The following is a 24,557-nucleotide window of genomic DNA, read 5'->3' on the forward strand; positions in this document are numbered from 1 at the left end:
TCAGTGGTCAGATCAATACCACTCTACGCTCTGCAGGAACCTGGCCCAGGACAATACAGCCAACCTCAGAGGCAGTGCACAGCCAGTGTGGTAATGTGCCTACTCTGGTGTTCAAAGTCATCAAGAATCAAGTGTTTTGTCTTGAAGCTCTGTGGCAAGGCTGATCGAGAAATGTTCTCTGTATATTCCTGTTTATCAGAGATCTGGGCTTAGGCAGTTTTGGGTAAGTAGAGATTACTATGAACTTGGGTTTGAAATCTCTGATACCAATACAGAAAATTTAATGCATCCACAAGAAATTGAAGGTTACTTGTAAGTGGGAGGATGGATATGATAACACACCAGCAGCCTTTCCTCCCTGAGAGAAGCCTCGGTTAACTCTGGTGAGCATGTGGAAGTGAGAATATATCGTGACATCATGGCTTGCTGCCAGTAAATGTCAGAATTGAATTTAAATTGTCGGAGAGCTCTGCCTTTGAAAATGAATTATTATAAAGCAAACAAACAAGTAAGATTTAGTTTTAAACAGACAAGAAGTAAGTACCACCTGTTTTGATTTTACAAGTCTCTCATGTTAGGACATAAAGATCATGAGGGTTTTTTTTTTTTTTTTTGCCAGGTTTGCTCTGAACTCTATCTTGGCATCTACAGCAGTGCCTGGCACAGGGTAGGTTCTCAGTCGATATGAATGAATGGCACTCCCAATGTTTTCCATAATGGGAAACAGCTATGAGAAGCGACTGAGCTACCATCTGGTGAAGTGATGCTTTGTCTCATTACTTCATTTAAGGCTCTCCTGGAGGCACTGCTATTTCAGATACCAAATAAGAAACTATTTCTTTAGATTTATGTGATCTTTTTCCTTAACTCCAAAATATCAATCAGCTCAAGTAACTTCTCCTCCCTTAGTCATTAGCAATTGAATTGAGGCAACTGTCGTGTCTGATGAAGGTCTCTAATAAGCACTTGGCTTCAGAGTCTCTGTAATCTAAAAGTAGAACCCCACAGCCTCCTGACCAAGGGCCTGGCGACCATCACTGACTGAACGGAGTCATAGCATGAAGTAGCTATAGAGTTGATGTCTAACATTACCTTAGACTTGCAAAGACTCCTTAAAATGACTCCCATTACTGGCCACTGTGCTAGATCGCTGGGATTTTATATAATTATCTAAATTCATACATGAACTTCGTATCATAAACTGTATTGTCAATCCAAAACATATTATTCTATTATAAATGGTGTGTACTCTTCCCAGTTACCATTTAATTTTGCAGAACTCTTATTTTCTGATGACCATTGAATGATCAACATATTTCATTGTAAGAATGCTTAGCTATAGAAATTCCACTATTATAGAAACTCCAACTTTGATGTTGGATGTTTCAGATAATTTCCCTCAGAAATCAAGTATTTCTTTTTACTCAAAATAAGTACTACTATAAAGAAACAACACCTTGAGGCAATAAGGAGACTTTTACACAATATTTAACACTGGTACACTGGCAATAATTTTGCTGCTTTCTGATCGTTCAGAAAGGATTGTAAAATGACTTTCAAAATAGCTCCTTCAAAGCAGTGCTCAGCATAGCAGCTCATGCACACCAGAAGCCTGGTGAGCACTCCAGAATAAGTTAATAACAATTATTTAATGAAAGGAAAGACTCTGACATTTTAGAATAAGACACTAAATAATTTATTTACAGCTCAATGACAATCACTCCATGTTCAAATGACACTTGAAACAAGTATACCATAAACTGTAGAGCTAGAGCCAAAACCAGGTTTTAGATAAGCAGCCGAGCAGCCACGAAAGTAAAGGAGGAAATGTCTGAAATGTCCCGTGCTGCTGAAGGATCTATCCCAGTGGCTGTCCAGACTCAACAGCATGGACACACTCACCGAGTGTCTCTGTACATCTCCTCACCAAGGAATAAGATTCTCTCTCCCAGTTCACAGAAACAAATCCTGAAAATAATCATCAAATTCTTCTTCCCTATTAAAAAAAAGTACAAATATTGATTATAATCAAGAGTACTCAATGAAAATTAAATTAAAAAAATCAATAGAGTAAAAAATTAAGTGATATATGAAACTAATTAAAATATTTTCGTCTAGTATATTAGCTATCACTCTTTATACCAGTTGGCTTTCATAATTCAAATAATTCTTAGTATCTAAACAATCCTATCTATGCTCAGAATGATTAAAACTGGAATACTTCACCTCTCTTAAAACCCCTCAGTTTTCTTTGAAGTACTTTGTGAAAGACCATTGCTTCTCTTTGCCTTTCTGGTTGACTTTGTACCTTCTCTGTTCACTACTTCAAATTACAACCTGCTTAAGAAATGCCTGAAACAGAAACTATGTCTAAAAAACAAACCACGTCTTACTCCCAGGAATGTGAGGACATCTGTTCAGGCCACAGTGCTTTATTAGTCTGGGAACAGTGGCTACCTATTTATAGTTTATAGAGGTTTCATCTAAAGCAGAGCTTTGAGGAGACGCCACATTCAGTATAACCTGTGAAATACGGTGAGAAGTACCCAGTGCTAAATAACGTTAGTGTTTGCAGCCAGCCTCAAGTAGCCAGCAGCTCAGGCTCTGGAGTCAAGGGCGGCAGAGAACAAGTGCACTGGGTCACCTGTGGGTGGGAGGCTGAGATGGCTGCTGGCAAGGCATCCTTACACCTGTGTAAATCTTCAAGGGGCTCCTTGGAATGGGTTACGAGAATCCTAACACCATGGGACAGGCTGTCCAAGATGCGACTGAGCAGCCGTCTCGGAAAGAATCCAGGCAAGAACAGAGGGCTGCCTGTTAAAGTGAACTGACGCTGCACATACTGGCTGCTTGCATCCCCAAACAATGACTGGTAATAAACTTGCACCTTACCAGGATAGGGAGACTTTGGCACTAAATCAACATCCATGGCATTAAATATTTTCATCAACTGCTATCAAGAACGGCAGTACCCACAGATGCTAAGCTGAGGCCAGGATGGAGCACCTGCGAATGAGCACTTACTGGGACTTCTCATCTGTCTCTGGCAGCGGACCCTTCCAGAGCTCAGAGTCTGAAGCACTGTCTTCCTCCTCAGCGTTTCCTGCTCATTGACAAGGAAATGTCGTCATTGTTTTAACATAACGCATTCTGAATCGTTTACCAGTGCAATTAAATTAACCATGAATTTAGCAGTATTTTAGCTTCAACTTCTATGATTCCACAAAATTTAACTTATTCCTCAAGATACCATAAATTTTAAAAAATTAAACAATATGAAAAACACCAGAGCCTCATCAAAAAGTGAATGCAAGTAATATCTAATGAACAACTTCCCCATGTTACACTAAAATAGCAGCTGGTTTAATTATTTCCTTGGCCATACAACAGAAATGAAGAATTTTGTAAAGAACATATATGTATTAGGACCTACACTCAAGATTAGTTCCTGTAGGCTAAGGGTTTTCACTGGAGATGAGCCACTTACTAATGTAATTACATCATGGAATAGTTTGTCTGCCTGATACTACTTTATCCAATATTGAATAAATTTTAGTTGAGTTTAGATAATTCATGTGAGGTCTATTTTGTTATATTTTAAAAATAGGAATATATTATCTTTACTGATTTTATAGGTAATACATACTGCCACTGTCTAAAATAAAAGCAATTTGGAAATGTTTAAAGTCCTAAGGAAAAGTTACCCCAGGCCACAGGTAATACAGTCACTTTTTAAGTGTGGTTGGTCTTTAAAAAGGTATCATTCATATATATATATATATATTTAAATTAAGATTATACTGTGCATAACTGTAACTATAAAGGATTTGAGATAGCAGAGACAGTTCTCCTTGACAATACGTATAAATATGTCAAAGCTTTTATAATGAGATTTCTTTCTAGGATTTATCTTTGTTTTGAATGATGCATATGTATGTACAGGTGTTTGCAGAGGGCTGAGGTGTCAGATCTCCCAATGAAGGCGCTAGAACTGAACTTGGATCCTCTCCAAGGCCAATATGTGCTTTAGCCACAGAGCCATCTATCTAGCCCTGTGAAAACCTTAAACAAACAAACAAAACAAAACAAAACAAAACAAAAACTGTTATATGGAATTTGATTAACCAATCGTTAATTTCTGATTGGTGGGGATTTAGGCTGTATTTCCCATTTTTATTTTTATTGGGGGTGAGGGTGGGTGGGGAGCAGTCTGGTGATTAAACCCAGGATCTTAAACATGCTAGCAAGAGCTCCACAGTGGGCGGGCACACAGTCCACCACGCTGTTTTTCTTGGTGAACAGTGTGCATTTCTGCCCATGTTTATCTGAGGAGCTTATCTATTCCAAATAAAATATCAAATTCCAAAAGCAGCATCATTGGCCACCACATGTGCTCTAACCCAGTTACAGGGTCAGGTTTTCCTCCAGAAGAAAGGTTAGAGAGTTTCCATTCTTCCAAACAATGTCTGAGAAGGCCTCCTCTTCTCAGAATAAGTTTTTCTAAAGTAATAAGCATTATTTTTCCAAATGTTTGACAAATACTCTTTCAAATGTAAGAGAACATCTTGATGTGCTCATCCTAACACAGTGTGCTCTTTACAAACCTTAACTTACACAACGTCCATAGGATTAAAAGAAAAGATGCTACTTCAAGAATGACGTAATAAGAGCTAATTGCCTTGGAGAGTTACCACTAGAGTTCTGACTTAACTCGGATTTGGCTTGCCAGTACAGAACGTCCCTCAGTTCAGCACAGGACAAAAATAAAGCCGCATTGATTTGCCACGGTGGTTCTAGCCTTTTACCTGCTGGACTCTGATCTTTGAATCAATGTGTATGCCTGAACTTTGATCCTAACTGAACCTGTTGTGGCACCAACTTTAACAAATAGCAGGGGGAGGGTGCTGTCTAATGAGCTATGTACACATGATGATGAAACTATAAAGTCTTAGAGGAAGATTCCTGCTCTGTGACAGCCATCAACACAGTTCCCAGTGTCTTGAACTGATAACACAAGAAAGAATAAAATCTTCCACTTGCTGAGATAAGAAAGAACAGAAAACCCAATTATGCCTAATGAAGTTCTCTATATGGCATTACTGTCCAGCCGTCAGAGAACAGAACCTACATGGCCTTTAAAAACAAGCAGTTGATTGTAAAATCTTACACTGCAAACAGCTCTGGTGTTCACTCTGTTCCCTCTTAAGAATACTTTCCACAAGTCAGCTTTTCTACACTAATTTCCTTTGTATGAGTCTATCTGTCTGTGTGTGGTATGCATAAGTATAGTGTGTGCGTGTATACATGAAGGACAAAGGTCAACTTCTAGTGTTGTTCCTTGGGTACTGTCCACAGAAGGGGTCTTTCACTGGCCCTGAACTTACTAAACAGGTGAGGCTGCCTGACACAAACCCAGAGATCTGCCTGTCTCTGCCTTCCCAGCCCTAAGATTGAAAATGTGTGCAACTATACCTGGACATTTATCATACACTTATTTTTATATATGTGCATGCTCATGCAGGGGTGCTCATGCAGGACACAGTATGGAGGCTAGACAAGAAGCTATGGAAATCAGTTCTATCCCACTCCCACGTGGGTTCAGGGATTAAGCTGTCAAGTTTGGTGGCAAGCGCTTTCACTCACTGAGCTGACCTTGTCCCAGTTTTTAAAGTGGGCTCTGAGAACTCAATTCAGTATCTCTTGCTTTCACGGAAGCACTGTACCAAATGGACTATTGCCCCAGCCCAGCAGCACATCAATTTTCTAATACCAGATAATGAAATTTTACTTTTAAAAAGTTAAATCATCTTAAAATAAATCCCTCTGACAGAGTATCCATTGGAAAAGTGGTCAAATTACCTCAGAGAATCAAATCTATAGGAATAGACTAAATGATCTGTAGAGTTCCTTCCACTCTATGAGTAAAACTTCTTGATACCCTGAGGACGGGAGTCACTACTAACAGTTACCACTACAACCATCTGCCAGGGGTGAAAGAGTCCCACTACGGAATGACAGACAGGTAGAGTGGTCTATACACAACGGCCCTCTTACAGCCTCACTGTCAAGTCTGCAGTGGTTATGGGCAAGAATTAGTTATTTTCTTCTCTTCACATTTATGTGTGTGATATAATGCGAACATGCTACAATGCGTGTGTGCAGGTCACGCATTGGACACGTGAGTCCCAAGGGTCAAATCAGGTCTTCAGGCTTGGCAGCACCAGCCTGGATCTGCTGAGCCGCGGCCTGCTGTGCTACTGGTCTCTTGGGCCTGCTCATCCAGCTCTGCCTGCAGATGAACCCAGTCACCATGGTACTTGTGATAACAAGCCACATCCAATCTGTCTCCTGAGACAGTTCACTTCCATTTGTCAGAGAATTCCAAGGGACAGTTTCCCTTAAATCGAGGACAAAATGTGTTTTCAGGTTCTTTTTATCTACAGACTCCATGAACCAATCACCAAAGATACTTCTCCCATCGAGTAACAGCCTCCAAACACCTCCAAGTTTTATGTCCTCACCCTCACGCTCGCCTCCTCGTATCCTCCACCTTTCTCCAAACTAAACATCGATAGTTCGCCAACATTCTTCCCATGGCACAACTTCAGTACTTGTACCATACCGGCTGCTCGGTGTCTGATCTGCTTCAGCCTTCAAAGCTCTCCTTAGTGTGTGGTGCTTAATGCTTCAGGTTTTCCCAAATGCTTACATTTTGTGGATGTTATATGATAACTAAAAACTCATTCAACTGAAGAATGGCGAATGTCTCTAATAACCATAATAAATGGTCAGGTATTAACTTTTGATCTGATCAATTCAGAGAGCAAATACAGACTGTTTAATGTCTGGCATTTTTCTTTTTGCTGGCATTGCAACAGAGCTACAGGTTATCAAGGACTTCCTTTGTGTGAGACAGACTTTTTGTATATATCTTCTCTTTTGACAATAATTCAATAAAGCTGGCCTGGCCTGTTTATACCCCTTCTACAAAAGAAGCAAGACATGGACCAATCATTTAAGATGGATCCATCTATCCTTCCTTCTATCTATCTATCTACCTATCTCTCTCTCTCTCTCTCTCTCTATCTATCTATCTATCTATCTATCTATCTATCTATCTATCTATCTATCTCATTACAATATAAACAATTTGACTATAGGCTTTCATTTGACTCACCAATAGTGAACAGTTATTGGTAGTAAGAGCAAAACAGCACTGAGTTGGGGATTATAAACTTGTCTCTAAGCCTATCTTTAACATTAACTATTTAGCCTTGAATAATTTCCTTGAGCTCTCTGGTTCTCAGGGCATCTACTTAATAGCCCTGATGGCATTTGCCTGTAATGCTAGAAATTTGGACAGTGAGACACACGGATTGCAAAGTCAAGAATAGCTTGAACTTGTCTCAAAATAAATATGTACATTACAATTTAAAAAAAAATAATCTTTTCAAAACGGAGGGGGAGGCATAGCAGTGGAGAGATGGCTCAGTGGTAAGGGGTGAATACTGCTCTTTCAGAGAACCTACGCTGGTTTCCAGCAGCCACATGCAGCAGCTCGCCAGTCTACAACTGCAGCTCTGTGATGGTTTGTATATCCAATGTGATGGTTTGTATGTCCTTGGACCAGGTAGTGGCACCATCTGAAGGTGTGGCCTTGTTGGAATAGGCGTGACCTGGTTGGAAAGGGTGTGTCACTGTGGGTGTGGGTATAAGATCCTCACCCTAGTTGCCTGGAAGTCAGTCTTCCACTAGCAGCCTTTGGATGAAGGCATAGAACTCTCAGCTCCTCCTGCACCATGCCTGCCTGGATACTGCCATGTTCCCACCTTGATGATAATGGACTGAACCTCTGAACCTGTAAGCCAGCCCCAATTAAATGTTGTTTTTTTATAAGACTTGCCTTGGTCATGGTGTCTGTTCACAGCAGTAAAACCCTGACTAAGACAAGCTCCAAGGCAGCCATGGCTCATGTGTGCACTTCAATGGCACCTGCACTAGAGTAGATATACTCACAGATATAATTTAAAAATAGTAAAAAGAAACCTTTACAATTTAAAACCCAAAAGTAGTTTATTTCTACCACAGACAGATATTAGAAAAAAAAAAAAAAAGCATGCCCCTTTTCTAATCCTACAGGAGATTTCTCTCAAAGCTGCCAGAAAACATTAAATAAGCGCTACAGTCTCTTTATTATTTCAAAAGAGCATTAGTCATTGTGCTTTGGCTGTGGGGAGAACAGCGACAGTCATGTGACATGCTTTGGTAAAGGAATACATCTTGCTTCTACCTTTATACTGCAATTCCACCTTGTTTCCCAGTATTCCTATGTCACTAATTTTAAAACAACCTGTGTACTTTTGTAAGTCACTGTGAAAACTCGGGGAAGCATTTCATGGGAAATAAGACTTTGTAGCAATCTTCCAGTAAAATAAGTGTTTGGGAGGAAGTGGTGAACGCACCACTCAGAGCAAGGGCTTCTGGCAGGGGAACCACACGAGAACTGCACTGTGTGTCCCGTCCAAGGCAGCACAGGCCACCAGACTCCTGAGCTTTCTTTAAGTCCTACCTGCCTTCCCTTCCCCAGTCCAACCTTACCCCCTTCTCTTCCTGCACACCGTACAGTGTGAAACTGAAATGCACACTCAGCAAGTTTACTGAAAATCACTTCTGATGCTTTCTATAATTAAAATAAGACTTTTAATTGTAAAAAAGTAAATAGTTTACAATAAAATTGTAAAAAGTCAATAAATATTTACTTTTTGTCCTTTATGGTTCTTCTCATGGTATAATAAATATAATTCACATCACAGCAGGATACAAATAAAAAAAAACCCAAATTGCAAGTGCTTTGAATCTATACATTTCTAATGATAAATGCTTGGTACTTACTGTTTCTAGAATCTTCTGACTTCTTTGAGGATGAATGTCCTGAAAAGAAAACACTGTTTTACCAAGCATCATCTTTGGATGGTATTGACAGTTGTAGCTAAAGCTATAAATTCTTCACAAATTTTCGTATGCTCTCAGAACAAACAAACAAACAAAAAAAAAAAACAAAGGAAAGAAAGAAAGAGGGAAAGAGAAAGAAAGAAAGAAAGAAAGGAAGGAAGGAAGGAAGGAAGGAAGGAAGAAAGAAAGAAAGAAAGAAAGAAAGAAAGAAAGAAAGAAAGAAAGAAAGAAAGAGAGGGAGGGAGGGAGGGAGGGAGGGAGGAAGGGAGAAAGAAAGAAAGAAAAAAAGAAAAAGGGGGAAAAGCCTTTTACTACTTTCAGGTCTCTTAGTTTTATTTCCTCAATTAAAATATTAGGTCCTTTTAGACAGTGATCATCTTATTTGTTCATAGAGCCTGGGACAGCTGATAGCTAACATAGAACTTAAAAACTGAAAGCCTATGAACAGTCTTACATGGCTTAAACAACTCTTCAAAGGCTGCAAATAATGATGACAGTAACAACAGCAACACTAATACACTTCCTTTACTTTGCAGAGATGCTCAGCCCTCCCACTGCACAGTGTACAGAAATCTATTCTCCAGACTTTTTTCAAGGTCATATACAAGTAGAAATGGAGGTAGCGAGGAGTTAGGGCTTCCTCCTTCCATATAGCATGCAAACACGTGCTCTCCCACTGAGCCACATTCCCAGCCAACCTTGTCCACAATCACAAGGCATTATTTTGTCAAAAAAATAAAAATTTCATCTCTGCAATAGTTATTGAGGGAGACAAAAAGCAAAAAGTACAGAACATCTATTGGTATATATATTATAGAATAATATAGTGTATTTTATATTTTATACATATTTATATTAAGATATTTATATTACATATATTGATATACTTAAACAATGTTTATTATATTTAATTATATTATATTAGTTAAATTATATTTATATAATTAAACGTTATATATTTTATAAGTAAATAACATATATATGTATATACATATACACACGTGTGTGTGTATGTGTATATATATATATACACATATATGTGTGTGTGTGTGTGTATATATATATGTTTTTTGAGAGAAGGGTTTCTTTGTGTAGCCCTGGCTGTCCTGGAACTTGCTCTGTAAACCAGGCTGGCCTCAAACTCAGAGAGATCTGCCTTTCAGTACCTCCCAGGTGCTAGGATTAAAGGCTTGTGCTGCTACCACCCAGCTATATACATATACATATACATATACATATACATATACATATACACATACACATACACATACACATACATATACACATACACTATTATATATTATATATTATATATTTATTATATATTATATGTATTAATATATTAATTAATTAATATATTATGAGTATTAATTATATATTTATTAATTAATATATTATATTAATTATTATATGTATTAATATATTAGTATATATTAATTATATATTATATATGTGTATGTGTGTGTGTGTGTGTATATATATATATATACACACACACCACTCTACAGAGCCCTCATGAGAGAGATTTCTGGGGGGTAGTAAAAGCACAGATGACAAAATAGCCACCCAACAAAACTGGATGAGAGGCTGGAGAAGCCTAAGTTTTAGTCTTTTAGAGGCCAAAGGGGATACAAGAAGTACAGGTGTTCAATGGGCTTTTAAAAAGTGGGTGGAGGCTGCAAAGATGGCTCAGCGGTTAAGAGCACTGACTGTTCTTTCAGAGGTTCTGAGTTCAATTCCCAGCAACTTCATGGTGGCTCACAACCATCAGTGTACTCAGATAAATAAAATAAATAAATCTTAAAAAAAAAAAATTTAAAAAGTAGGTGGAAAGGTTAGGTTTACTCTGCAAACCCATTGATATAAGTAGGCCCAAAGTGGGAAGGTGTAGTTTGTCCAGGGAAACCTGCTGGCACCATCTGACGGGAAGGCGACTGTGGGATGAGTGGGCTCCTCTTCCCGGAAATGCTGAAGCAGTCAGAACCACCACACGCCACAGGGCAGAGGCTCTTGCACACTTGTCTGTGTGTGAGGACCCACAAATCACAGGGGCTTCAGACAGTAACTTCAGACCAATTTAGAGCTGCTTACAACAGAGCATCATAGTTTGAAAAGCAAAATTCTACAACATCTTTTTGATTATGTTTAGGATTGATTTCTGGAGTTTCTTCAACTATTAGAAAAATGAATGAATTCACTGATTCCACTCACTAATATCTACTAAATAAATGCCTATGGTCTTAGGAATTGGGGGTGAGTTAAACAGCTACGTAATCCCTTCTCTCACAGAAAATGAATGATTTCCAGGGTCCTGTGCATCTCTAAACAAGTACAGGGTACTCAGGATGTACCCTAGGGATCTAAGCTGGGTTGGAGAAGTGAGACAGACGTTGTTAAGAAGGGCCTTTCCAACTGAGCTCAAGTGAAAAGTGAGGGTGAGGCTGCTCCGAGGGAAATGGGGAGAGGAGATAGAGAGCCTTTGTCCAAGTATTTAGTTCTTCCTTTCTTGCGAAAGCAAAACCACTCTTCAAACACAAGCTATTGACTTGTCTTAGTTTTCTCATTCTGCCATGTGGCACTCAGCTGTCCACCCAGCCATTCACTTACTTAGCACTTTCTATGGGGTAACGATGAAGCTATAGAATACACAGTCTCACACAAAGGGGCAAGGGATGACTAGGGATAGAACCAGGAGTGCCAACTGTCTAGATGTTTAGTCATTATTAAAGATTATTTCAAATTAAAAAGGTCTAGGTAGAGATGAGCTCTTCCTTAATTTATAATAAGCCATGATTACATGGTATGATTACCGTTAAGAAGATAACAATATTATTAATTTAATAATGGACATAACCAAAATTTCAAATGCCTTATTACTGTTACAGCATATTAGAATAAATACAAAATTTTAAACTCAGATTTAAATTTAAAACTCAGAATTAAATTGAGATTGCCATACTTATTGAGACTTATTGTGGAGTTAGGAAATAAGATAGACATAAAAAGGCTTTCAGCTTCAAATGCCAGCTCTCAATAAACAACAGAATAATACGTCTACTAACCAGCCATTCCAATTCAGTGACATTTTATACTATATACTTGAACTGCATGGCCATTGTGATATGCAAGAAGGAAAAAAAAAAATGCACAAAAGAATGCACCTGAGCCAAGTATCTTCCTATCTAGAGCAAGGGGGCCCTCTCCTGTCCAGATCTTATATTAGCATTGGGTTAAATTGAGTAAAAGTTGTATCTGATTACCTCCTGGTGCGAAAAAGCAACTAGAAGAAACCTTCTTAATAATGAATTACACGGCGGGCATTAGTCAAATTGCTAAATAAACGATCTCAATTTTTCTCATAATCCTATAAGGCAGCTACTATAATCAAGATTTTAGATTGAATGACAGACTGAAAAACTGCTTTACAGTCTGAGAAAGCCTTCAAATTCTCATCTGACTGTTATGAATATGCAGGCAGGTGTTCACACTACCCCAACATACATGGAGAAGGTAAGCCCAGGAGAGTCCGTGTCTTAGCCAAGTAACATGGCTTGGATACAGCCAGGAGCCGAACACTGCTTGCAGCGTTATATAATACTATAGGGTATGCCCCAAAAGGAACCAAAACCAGTTCTGTTCTTAACAGGCTACAAGCGACTATAAATTTACATCTGAATTCTTGACCACTTCGCTTTCAGTTGCTCTAAAAGAGACCTCTAAGCACATCCCCAGATGGATTCTGACCAGTGCCGTGGCCGTCTGTATCTCACACTCGAGATGAGCAGCTCTTAGTCCTCTCTTACCTTCATCCTTCCCCTTGGAAGCTTCCTCTGAAGGTGGCGATCTGGATTTCTTACGAGGTGACTCGTCACACTCAGGCGTGGTTTTAGACTTTTTCTTTGTTGACTTGATTTCTTTTCTCCTTCATGTTAAACAACATAATACTGAAGTTAATTTTTTCAACAGATTCCATAAAAATGTTTGAATTAAAGAAAACAGTTAAAGTCCATAGAATGTATATCATAAGGAACCTTGAAAGAGTATGTAATTTTTTTTTATTCCTTATTTTTTTGAGATACGGTATCCCCATATAATCTTAGTTGTACTGAAACTCACTCTGTAGACCAGGCTGGACTCACAGAGGTTCATCCACCTGTGTCTGTCTCCAGAGTGCTGGGAGAAAAGGTATGTGCCACCACTGCCATGCTAGAGTATGCAAATATTTTAGGTCGATATATAAATTAAGATAATTCTGTAAGATGATAAAGCCTAAACAGACACAAAGAGCTATTTTGTAAATTCTCTACACAAACAGTGCACTTTTTATGTCCACTCCCTTTCCTAGCACGTAACTCATATCCAGTGAGCACTGGAGAAGCAAGGGCTATAATGGATCTAATTCACATGAGAGAGAGGATGCTCTCCTCTCAGAACAGAGACCATAGTAAACATATCCAGGGATGGAGCTAAAAGTACGTACTCTGAACTCCGATGTCAACGTTAGACAGCTCCTAGTTTACCTTCCTAGTGCTCTGGCTTTACCTTTTCTAGGCCAGATTTAGAACAACAGCTGCTGGTCAGTACAGCAGGTGAAAACAATTCATCTTAATTGCTTAAGGAAAGAAACCTGGAAAAACAGCTCTCAAATATTTGCTCAGCTGACTTCTGGTTAAGATACCCATGCAGATGCTTTCATGCGGGCATAGTCATTAATCCTATTTGTTCTTTTATCAAAGTCATTTCAATTCTGAAATGTCACTCAAAAGGGAAAGTCACAAAATACCTTCAATCTCTCAGCATCACTAACAGAAAAAGGAAATTAAGGTTTGGGCTGGCCATTCTAGTAACATAAAAAATCCTGCTGGTTTTGAAAATGTACTGTTTATTTGTAGTAGCTAGAACACAATGTAGACATGCTTATTCCTAAACTTAATAAGCCGGGTGTTGGCCTATAACCCCAGCCAGCACTCAAGAGGCTGAGACAGGAGAATCACAAATGTGAGGCTAGCCTCAGAGGCATTATGAACTGAAGGCAGTCTTCCTAAAAATCGAAACAAAATAGCAAAACAAAAAACAAGCAAATAATAAAATAAAACCAAGACCAATGATCTCACATGAAAGGCATGGTGCAGACCAGTGGCACTCCTAATTCAACATAGCAGACACACTCCAGATGACTTAAAGATGCCTGGGTAAGAGAGTCTGCAATGCAAACACGGGGAATTGAATCTGAATCCCAAGAACCACATAAATGTCAGCTGTGACCATGTTCGCCAATAATCTCAGTGCTTAGGGACAGGAAGGTGGAGACCAAAGACAAGAACATTGCTGGGGCTTACCAGTCAGACTAGTCAAAAATGGCAAGCTCCAGGTTTAACCAGAGACCTTGTTTTAAGTGAGTAACGGGGGAAAAGACAGAGAGCACAACACTCAGTGTCCTCCTTTAGCTGCCTAAGAAACGCGTGGGCACACACTCACGCAGGCAGGCATGCACGCATGCTCCAGTTTATGCAGCCAGCTTTATAATATCATTTCTAGGACTATTACAGTGTCTAGTCGTTGGCTCCAAATTAACAACAGGCATCTATCGCCCCACACAGACCTTTACATATAAACTTGCTTGGCTTGATGAGGGCAGAGTGAATCTCCAATTCCATGGATCATACAATGATGCTCTATGTTCTAAACAAATCCATTTTCCAAATTGAGATTTAGACACTCAGTGTGATAAAATGAGTATGGCCTAAGTTACTAAACATTAAAAATGATATTTTAAAAGAAAAAAATTACCTGTGATGAAAATTTAATTTAAAGGAACATTCTTGGCATAATCCTAAAAGAGAAAAAATATACCACTGAGCTTCTGAATCCGTGTAATTATATTGCAACTCTATATATTTTAATTATAATTTCCCATGTTCTTTCTATCCCTTACTATACACAGGAAATAATACAAAGAAAATAATCTAACAGTATATCTAAAATTATATTACAATGTTTGAGAATTTTTTTTCATACAATATATTTGATCATACTCTCTCCCTTCCCTCAGTTCCTCCAAGATCCCCCTCCCTATCCACCCCAATTCATATTTTCTCTCTCTTTTGAAAAAAAAAAGTATCACTCATTAAAGAAAACTTATTTTTTTCCTTTTCCCAGCAGCTACCAATCACAAACTTCTTCCTGCTTAATGTACCCACTTTCCCATGTAGGTGCTGGGATTCTATCTGGTTTGAACTTGTGCTGGTCTTATATATGCTGTCTTTGTGAGTTTATATATGTGTCAGCCCTGTTACATATGAAAATGTTGTTTTAAAGGTACGTTAGAAAAAGTTTTATCCATTGTGTTTCATAGACAAAATTAGTATCTGACATCAAAGATCTCTCTTAATATAACATGATGTAATAATATGTATATAATAATGATAATGATGATGATGATTATTATTTGGGTTTAGCCATCTCCTCTGAAGTGTTAAAAACTTTCAAGTAAACAGAAAGAGAATCCACTATAAAAACTTCTTTTCCCTAGTCTCATTCCAAACTGGCTGACTTTTCCAGACAGGTGCTTCTAAGAGGAGCTCACAGAAACCAATCTGTACTATCAGGAGGAGCTCACAGAAACCAATCTGTACTATCAGGAGGAGACTGAAACTCTGAAGATTTATTACAGAGCCAGAAAAGCTGATGGTCATAAATGGAAGGAAGAAAGGAGGGAAGGAAGGGAAGAAGGAAGGGAGGGAGGGAGGGAGGGAGGGAGCGAGGGAGGGAGAGAGCGAGGGAGGGAGCGAGGGAGGGAGCAAGCAAGCAACTGAAAGATGTAAACTAATTTTAAAAAAGAGCAGGGTAACACTGTAAACCATGGCTATAGGCAACTGCTGTCTGCTGGTGAGCTCTAGGTTCAGCAAGAGACCTGGTCTTAAATGAGCAATGTTGAGAAACTCAGAGAGAACAACACTCAAAGTAACATTTATCTCTAATCTTTTTCTTTATTTTTAAAAGTTATATGTATGAGTGTTTTGTCTACACACATGCCTGGACATGTGCATACAGGCTCACTGTGGAGGCCAAGAGGGTACTGGCTCCCCTGGAACTGGAGTTACAGGTGGCTGTGAATCATCATGTGGCTACGGAAATCAAACCTGGGTCATTTGCAAGAGCAGCCAATGCTCCTGACCTCTAAGCCATCTCTCCAGTCCCTCTACACTGTTTCCTAATTACATGGTATTTACTTTGTGGCGAGGGGATGTGCATGCACCACAGTGAGTGCGATGAGTGTATGGAGGTCTGAGGACAGTTTACATGGTCTGTTGTCTCCTTCCACATTGTGGGCTCCAGGGAATAAATTCAAGATGTCAAGCTTGGTAGCAGGTACCTCACCCACTGAACCATGTCACTAGCTCATCTCTATACTTTTAAACAACACTGACTGGTGCTAGGGCCATTAGTTGCCCATTAGAAGCCAGAGGAGACAGCGCAATTGAAGATACCATATGCTTTGCTTGTGTGAGAGACAAAGGAAATGGAGCTGGAAGCTTCCTCTCTAGAGATTAGCTTTCACAGTGCCAGAAGGTACTGTGCAGGGGGTTCTGGGAGAGTTGTCATCAATGGTCTTGCTCAGCCACGAATCCTTCATGTTAGACAACCCATCTCCCAGACAAGATGTGCCTGCCCACTGGTGTGATAGTGGCATGACTGTTATGGGGTAACCAACTACTCTGGATGGTATTTAAGGCTCACTCTACAGGAGGAAGTCCACATGAAGTACTGGAAATCTTACTCCAAATCTGGTCACGGGCTTGTGGCTGGTCCTAGTATGGAAGCTATTGCTACTGCTTTCCTAAATAGTCTGGTGTGGTTGTCAAATAGTCTCCTAATTACCCAGAATGGTGCTAGGCTCAACTTTTTTGCAGTGAGAGACAATTATGAGTGCAGTTATTAGTGCAGAGACTCATAACTAGTCCAAGTGCTGAGAATAACTGGCTCAGCTCTTACTAGGGCACCTATATTAGAGCCTCCAAGGCTCAGGGAACATCTACAGTGAGAAAGCAGAAGAAAAAAAGAAAAAAGAAGACCCAGAGGTAGCACAGTGCGTCACATAACTCTGTCCTCTGAGCATGACATAACTACTACAGCCTTGAATTCTCAGCAGCTGTGATTACTTGTATAAAACCTTCAGACTATTAAATGCATGAACAGTCCATCATTGTGGAGTTGGGGGAGATTCGTGAGACTCTGTACTCCTGAAGATTTCTTCAGGTGTAGAGCAACTGGTAAGTGGGTCCTGTAAATAATCCCTCACCTCGTAAGTAACCCTAACTACACTTATTGGGTCACACACACACACACACACACACACACACAGACACACACAGACACACACATGAGGACTAATGAGGAAGAAAAAGGGGATCAGTGTATGAGGGGACAAGAGAGAGTAAATAGCATATGTGTACGTGTGTGTGTGTGTGTGTGTACATACATGAAAATGACATAGTGAAACTCATTATTAAGTAAAATTAATATTAAGTTAGTTACGTAAAAACTTTTTTAAAAGGATATTTTTCCAAAATCTTCACTCACTGTCAGAAAGAAAATGTATTTATTGCTGATAATTACGGCTACACAATCAGATGTGAGGTCTACACTGCCTTTCTGATACTCTGACTTAGACTCCTAATCTAGTGCCATCCTCAAGCTTGTAACAGATGACTCTACAAGTTACCAGCTGAAATCTGACATTAGAATTGTCTTATCAAAGCGCTTCCATAATGCTAAAGACTTTAGATTCAAATTTTATTTGAGGTTTGGGGAAACTACAGGGAAAAAGTATACTTTCAGGAAAATATACCAAATCTTTTAAAATTAAATAGTACATACATTTTTTTCAGTTCTAAATTCAAGGTAAATTTGGAAGAAATCCACTGAACACGTCTTACTTAATTTAACAAGTGCGTTTCTCTTTTCACCGTGCTCAGTGTAACCGAAGTTGACTTCCCAGCTCCTCAGGCCTTCTTTTTCATTACAACATTTATTTCCACAAAAAAACTGGCCTGCAAAAGAAAAGGACTGTCACCCACAGTACATGATAGGAGTCACCTACAAGAACCTATTACCTCTAAAATTTTCCTTTAAAAATTATAAAATAAATATAATAAATTCAATACAAAGTCAGCATGAAAAATGATGACCACAATAACTATAGCATGCATGTATTGAAATATGAAATCAGAGAGATGCTTTTTTCCTTCTACAGTGGGGACTGAACCCAGGACCTCGTGCATGCAAAGTGTTTGTTTTACCATTAAGTCTTAAAACAAACAAACAAAAACACTATTATTATTTCTTGCTTGCTTGCCACATTGCCTAAGCTGGCCTAGAACTTGTTCTAAAGGTCAGGACTGAATTGCAAACATCCCCAGGGTAGCTGGGACCATGAGACTGTGCCACCGGACCAAGCTAAAGAGCTGAACTCTTAAAACAAAAGCTGGCACACAATTCCTGTTGGTAAACTGTTTATTTAAGTAGAATTTTAGTGAGTCCATATTAGAGAATCTTACACTTTAGAAAGTGAAATAGTAAGTGTACTAACTAAAACCCTGAAAGAGATCATTTCCCAAAAGACATGCTCTTAGATGTCAGTCCTTTCAGTATTTAGCTAAATGTTAAATTAATGTTTTCAAATATATCATTTACATAAAATTCTATCTAAAAACTTCTAAGGACAAAAAAATGATTTGGACATAAGCACAACTCAAAACTATTTTGGCAGAAAAAGAGAAAGAGAAAATAAAAATGATTTATACAAAGAACAATTTCCACCACAATAATTTGCACCAAGAGTAACAAATAGAAACCATAAATTCTTTTTCATAAAATGCAAAAGACTGCCAAAATGAAACTCTAACATCAGCATCCAAAGGCTGATTTGTAACTCAGTCGTCTGCACCAGGATCTAGCATATGTGCCCCAGACTAACCTCAAGCTTATCATGTAGCAGAGGACGACTTGAACTTAAAACACACTTTCTGCATGCATGTATGTATGTATGTATGCATCTATCTATCTATTGTGTGTATACATACATGTCATGCCATGAAGTATGTAAGGAAGTCACAGAATTATTGTACAAGTTATCCCAAATGAAAAGCTAATTAATTAAGCATGTTTAGCATGTTTAGTAATGTCTGTTAAACAGCAAGCACAACACTGTTTTAACAGAGCAACAGCTTGTTCTCTGCTTCCCCACTAGTCCTATATTCATTTAAGAACTTAGAGAATGCCTGCCATTTTTTTTTTTTTTTTTTTTTTTGGTTTTTCGAGACAGGGTTTCTCTTTATAGCTCTGGCTGTCCTGGAACTCACTCTGTAGACCAGGCTGGCCTCGAACTCAGAAATCCGCCTGCCTCTGCCTCCCTGGGATTAAAGGCGTGCGCCACCACGGCCGGCAGCCTGCCATTTTTTTAAAAGCAGTTTTATATACTCTCCTAAAAATTTCACTTGACAAAATTAATACAGATATTTTTACTAGTGACATCTCAGATATCTCATAATTTTAGGTAAAGATACAAAATAAAACATGACCTTAAGAAAACTTTTGAATTGCCTTATTTTTTAAAATGTTTACTTAGCTGGGGGTGGGAGAGTAGGGGGATAGGGAGCTGGGGATGGTGGTGGCAGTGGTGCCCACCTTTAATCTCAACACTCAGGAAGCAGAGGTAGGAGGATCAAGTTCCTGCCCAGCCTCATTCACAGAGCAAGCTCCAGGACAGCCAGGGCTACACGGAAAAACCCTGTCTTGAAAAACAAAACCCAAAAAGTATATTTAATATTGTGTGTGCACGGCATGTGTGTGTGTGCTTGAGCACACACGCGTGCATGCATGTAGAGTTCAGAGGACAATTCTGTTGAGTGTGTTCTCTCCTTTAACTCTAGCTTGAGGGATTGAAATGAAGTTGCTAGGCTGGTGTGGCACCTGTCCTTAGCCACCAACCGCCTCACTGACCCAAAAGAGAGCTGCTTTAAATTCATCCCCTTTCCCTCCCCTCTACAGAGCCTTTATCAGTCACAGAAAACACCCCTGCCACTCATATCCGTGCACGTCAGGCGCGGTGCCGGGAGCGGTCAGAAGAGGGCTCCCGATCCCTGGAGCTGGAGTGCAACTCTATTGGGTTCACGAATGATATTTAACATCTTCAAAATAATGATTTTTGTTGGAATGCAGTACTATCAATATTTTGTTATAATTGATAATCAAGCACTTGTTCCTTGTTACTAAATCTTTAATTCTTAAAACATTGTCCACATATCCTCAAATATTCTAAGGACCAAATTCTAAAGAAGTCATGAAAGCATTAAATTCTGATCTTTGCTAACAACATATATATCAGAAATACATTTTTCCCAAACTTTATTTTTATAAGAAAAAATTCTCACCTGGTGATTTCAATTCTATATAACAAAGTAAACTGTGATCAATTAGAAAGTAAAAATTTTTAAAAAGTTACCTTTTCCTGAAATTACTTCTTTTTCTATTCGCCACCTAAATCCAAACTGGTTAAAAAAAAAAAAAAAGTACATTTATATAAAATAAATGTAAATTCAAATTTTAAATTAATATATGTACAAATCTAAACACAAAGCCAAGGTTGGTGACGTTTTCAGCCTGAAAAATAAACTTAACTATCAGTGTGATGGCTTTTTCTCTTTTTACAGAACTTAAGGATATCTCCTGACAATTACCAACTTCTGTTAAAAATGACTTTTAAAATACCTAAAATCTACAGGAGTTGAGGCAGGATAACATCTGCATATAACATCTATGCACAGTATACAGTATTAACAAGAACAGGATAACATCTGCATATAACATCTATGCGTAGTATACAGTATTAACAAGAACAGGATAACATCTGTATATAACATCTATGCGTTGTATACAGTATTAACAAGAACAGGATAACATCTGTATATAACATCTATGCGTAGTATACAGTATTAACAAGAACAGGATAACATCTGCATATAACATCTATGCGTAGTATACAGTATTAACAAGAACAGGATAACATCTGCATATAACATCTATGCGTAGTATACAGTATTAACAAGAACAGGATAACATCTGCATATAACATCTATGCGTAGTATACAGTATTAACAAGAACAGGATAACATCTGTATATAACATCTATGCGTAGTATACAGATTAACAAGAACAGGATAACATCTGCATATAACATCTATGCGTAGTATACAGTATTAACAAGAACAGGATAACATCTGCGTATAACATCTATGCATAGTATACAGTATTAACAAGAACAGGATAACATCTGCGTATAACATCTATGCATAGTATACAGTATTAACAAGAACAGGATAACATCTGCATATAACATCTATGCGTAGTATACAGATTAACAAGAACAGGATAACATCTGCATATAACATCTATGCGTAGTATACAGATTAACAAGAACAGGATAACATCTGCATATAACATCTATGCGTAGTATACAGTATTAACAAGAACAGGGGCTGTGGTTATGGCCAAGGGTATTACTTCAATATCTTAACCCTGAGACTCAGTGTACTACGAGAGAATTCAGAAGGCTGGAGAGATGGCTCGGTATGTAAGAGCACTGGCTGCTACTGCAGACGACCAGGCTTAAGTCTCAGCCCCTATGTGGTGGCTCACAACTACCTACAACTCTAGCTCAGAGGAGCTGACATCTTCCTTCCTCCACAGGCACTGCACACATGTGGTACACAGATAGACATGCAGGCAAAACAGCCATACACATTTTTTAAAGGGGAAAAATATAAATAATTCAGATAAAACATTCAATTTCTTATTAATATTCAAGTTTTAAATCATCCATTTCTTAATTTTTCAAATTTATATCTTAAATTCATACAAAAATTCAAAAAAATGTCAAAACATTCTAGTTAAAATGCAAATAAAAATAAAATTCCCCATGTCTATGGGGGGGAGTAGAATAAATAAGTATCAAAAAAAGGAAGTAAAAATTTTAAAGTGACTCCCTTTCATTTTATGCTTTAGTGTATATCTGTGTCTAGAGATTACATGCCATCCCACATTGTCTTGCAGTGTCTACTGAAGCACAAAGTCAACTGTATTACTAGCAAGAGTTTTCCAAGCCTTTTCTTTCATTCATTCATCTATTTAAGGAACTACTTATTGGACTTGTATTTCAGGACTGGAGAAATGGCTCAGCTGTTAAAGAGCGCTTAGTGCTGCTGCAGAAGACCAGGGTTTGACTGCCAATATGCATAGAGTGCATCACAACCATCTATTCCTCCAGTACGGGGGCATCTGACACCTTCTTCTGGTCCCCACAGGCACAATACACCCATGCAGTACACATACATGTGCAGGCAAACATTGATATACATAAAACAAAAATAAATAAAGCTTTACAGGGCACTATCCATCACGAGGAAAGTTATAATCTTATGGGGAGTAAGAGACTACACTGTCCCACTTTGTAACCTCTGTCTCCTTATATCCTTTCCCAACCCCAGTTCTTCTCATGGGATCCAGGCTGCAGTTACTCAGGGCTTGGTCCTGAATCCTGCTTCCTGCAACACAGATCTACTGGGACTTTCTGTAAAAGAAAAATAGCTTTTGGCTCATTTAAAGCAGTGTTTTTCCTTTTTTCTTATCCCACTTCTCCTTTCCTAGTGGCTCAATAGAACTCAAATACAGCCTCAAACATGAAAAGTTTTCAAAGAAAGGAACAGGAACACAGAGCAAAGGAAGAGTCACTAGACGTGCCTTAAGGCTCTGCTATGTACAGTAGGCACTGATTAACTAATTAATTAAGACCTGCTTAATTAAAGTGAATAAAGTACTATCTGTGTAAATGAAGCTAAGAGAAAAACGCATCCTAACTCTGGAAGCATGATGTAAGCTAAACTTTTTCCAACATGTCAAACATGGTATGCTAGAACACAGAGCTATTACATGTTCCAAACATAGCCCCTCCAAACTTCCTGTTCTCTCATTTCCACACTCAAACCCAAGTCATGTTTCGTTTCTTATTATCACCTATCTTCTTTTCACATGCAGTTACCATGTTCTAACAAAACATAACATCTATCAAAATTACTCTTCTTAAGATAGTCACCACTTCTGCTCAGAGGGACCCTCCTGGAGCCCTCAGGACACAAGAACTGAGGAGCAGCCAGGGACAGGATCCTTCCAGTTTCTGTCTGTGCCAGGAGCTGATCCTGTGCCACAGTGCTCCATACCCAAATACTGCCAGGAGAGAGCTGGTCTCCCAGGAGTGCCGACACACCTATGATTACAGGTAAGACCACCATTTCTGTTCAAATTTCTGGCCCAAGAGAGACCCACCCATAGCCATCAATCAGGACACCATGGAGTAGCCGGGACAGGATCCTTCTGGTTTCTGAATGTACCCCAGAGCCAACCCTGTACCACAGCTCTCCATACCTAAATTCCTCCAGGAAAGAACTGGTCTCCCAGGAGTATTGACACCTAGGCTTGCTGGAGGGACAAGCCACAGTCAGCGACAGCAAGACCAGCTAACACCAGAGATAACCAGATGGCAAGAGGCAAGCATAAGAACAGAAGCAACAGAAACCAAGGCTACTTGGCACCTTCAGAATCCAGTTCTCCCACCACAGCGAGCCCTGGATACCCCAACACAACAGAAAAGCAAGACTCTGATTTAAAATCACATCTCATGATGATGATAGAGGACTTTAAGTAGGATATAAATAACTCCCTTAAAGAAATACAGGAGAACAAAGGTAAACAGGTAGAAGCCCTTAAAGATGTAACACAAAAATCCCTTATAGAATTAGAAAAAAACACAACCAAACATGTGAAAGAATTGAACAAAAACATCCAGGATCTAAAAATGGAAATAGAAACAATAAAGAAATCACAAAGGGAGACAACCCTGGAGATAGAAAACCTAGGAAAGAGATCAGGAGACATTGATGCAAGCATCACCAACAGAATACAAGAGATAGAAGAGAGAATCTCAGGTGCAGAAGATACCAGGGCTAAGGCTGGTCTTCAATAGCAATAAAAGCAACAGAAAGCCCACATATACATGGAAGCTGAACAATGCACTGCTCAATGATCACTTGGTCAAGGAAGAAATAAAGAAATTAAAGACTTTAGAATTTAATGAAAATAAAGGCACAAAATACTCAAACTTATGGGACACAATGAAAGGACTGGTAAGAGGAAAACTCATAACTTGAGTGCCTCCAAAAAGAAACTGGAGAGAGCATACACTAGAAGCTTAACAGCACACCTGAATGCTCTAGAACAGAAAGAAGCAAATTCACCCAAGAGGAGTAGATGGCAGGAAATAATCAAACTCAGGGCTGAAATCAACCAAGTGGAAACAAACAGAACTATCCAAAGATCAACAAAACTGGGAGCTAGTTCTTTGAGAAAAATCAAAAGATAGATTGACCCTTAGTCAGACTAACCAGAGGGCACAGAGACAGTATTCAAATTAACAAAATCAGAAATGAAAAGGGAGATATAACATCAGAAGCCCAGGATATTTAAAAAATCATCAGATCCTACTACAAGAG

General features: G+C 38.8%; 1 protein-coding gene across 5 annotated transcripts in view; it reads right to left on the reverse strand.

Annotated features, from left to right (window-relative positions):
- Nucleotides 1–1,672: 1,672 nt before the first annotated feature.
- Nucleotides 1,673–24,557, reverse strand: part of Fra10ac1 (FRA10AC1 homolog (human)) — a 36,154-nt gene continuing 13,269 nt past the window's right edge. For 3 of the 5 annotated variants that reach the window (XM_006527335.4, NM_001081075.2, XM_006527334.2), the window contains exons 8-14: nucleotides 20,459–20,504; nucleotides 17,892–18,005; nucleotides 14,743–14,785; nucleotides 12,756–12,874; nucleotides 8,893–8,931; nucleotides 3,025–3,103; nucleotides 1,673–1,996 (exon numbers count right to left, since the gene is read on the reverse strand). In XM_006527335.4, the coding sequence (XP_006527398.1) occupies nucleotides 1,954–1,996; nucleotides 3,025–3,103; nucleotides 8,893–8,931; nucleotides 12,756–12,874; nucleotides 14,743–14,785; nucleotides 17,892–18,005; nucleotides 20,459–20,504 (483 nt within the window). In that variant the 3' untranslated portion in view covers nucleotides 1,673–1,953. Of the gene's footprint in view, nucleotides 1,997–3,024; nucleotides 3,104–8,892; nucleotides 8,932–12,755; nucleotides 12,875–14,742; nucleotides 14,786–17,735; nucleotides 18,006–20,458; nucleotides 20,505–24,557 lie in introns of those variants that run through there. The other 2 variants (XM_017318291.2, NM_027466.1) reach the window with 2 other exon arrangements.

This window comes from Mus musculus, chromosome 19 (assembly GCF_000001635.26).
Source record: "Mus musculus strain C57BL/6J chromosome 19, GRCm38.p6 C57BL/6J".
NCBI classification, from domain to species: Eukaryota; Metazoa; Chordata; class Mammalia; order Rodentia; family Muridae; genus Mus; species Mus musculus.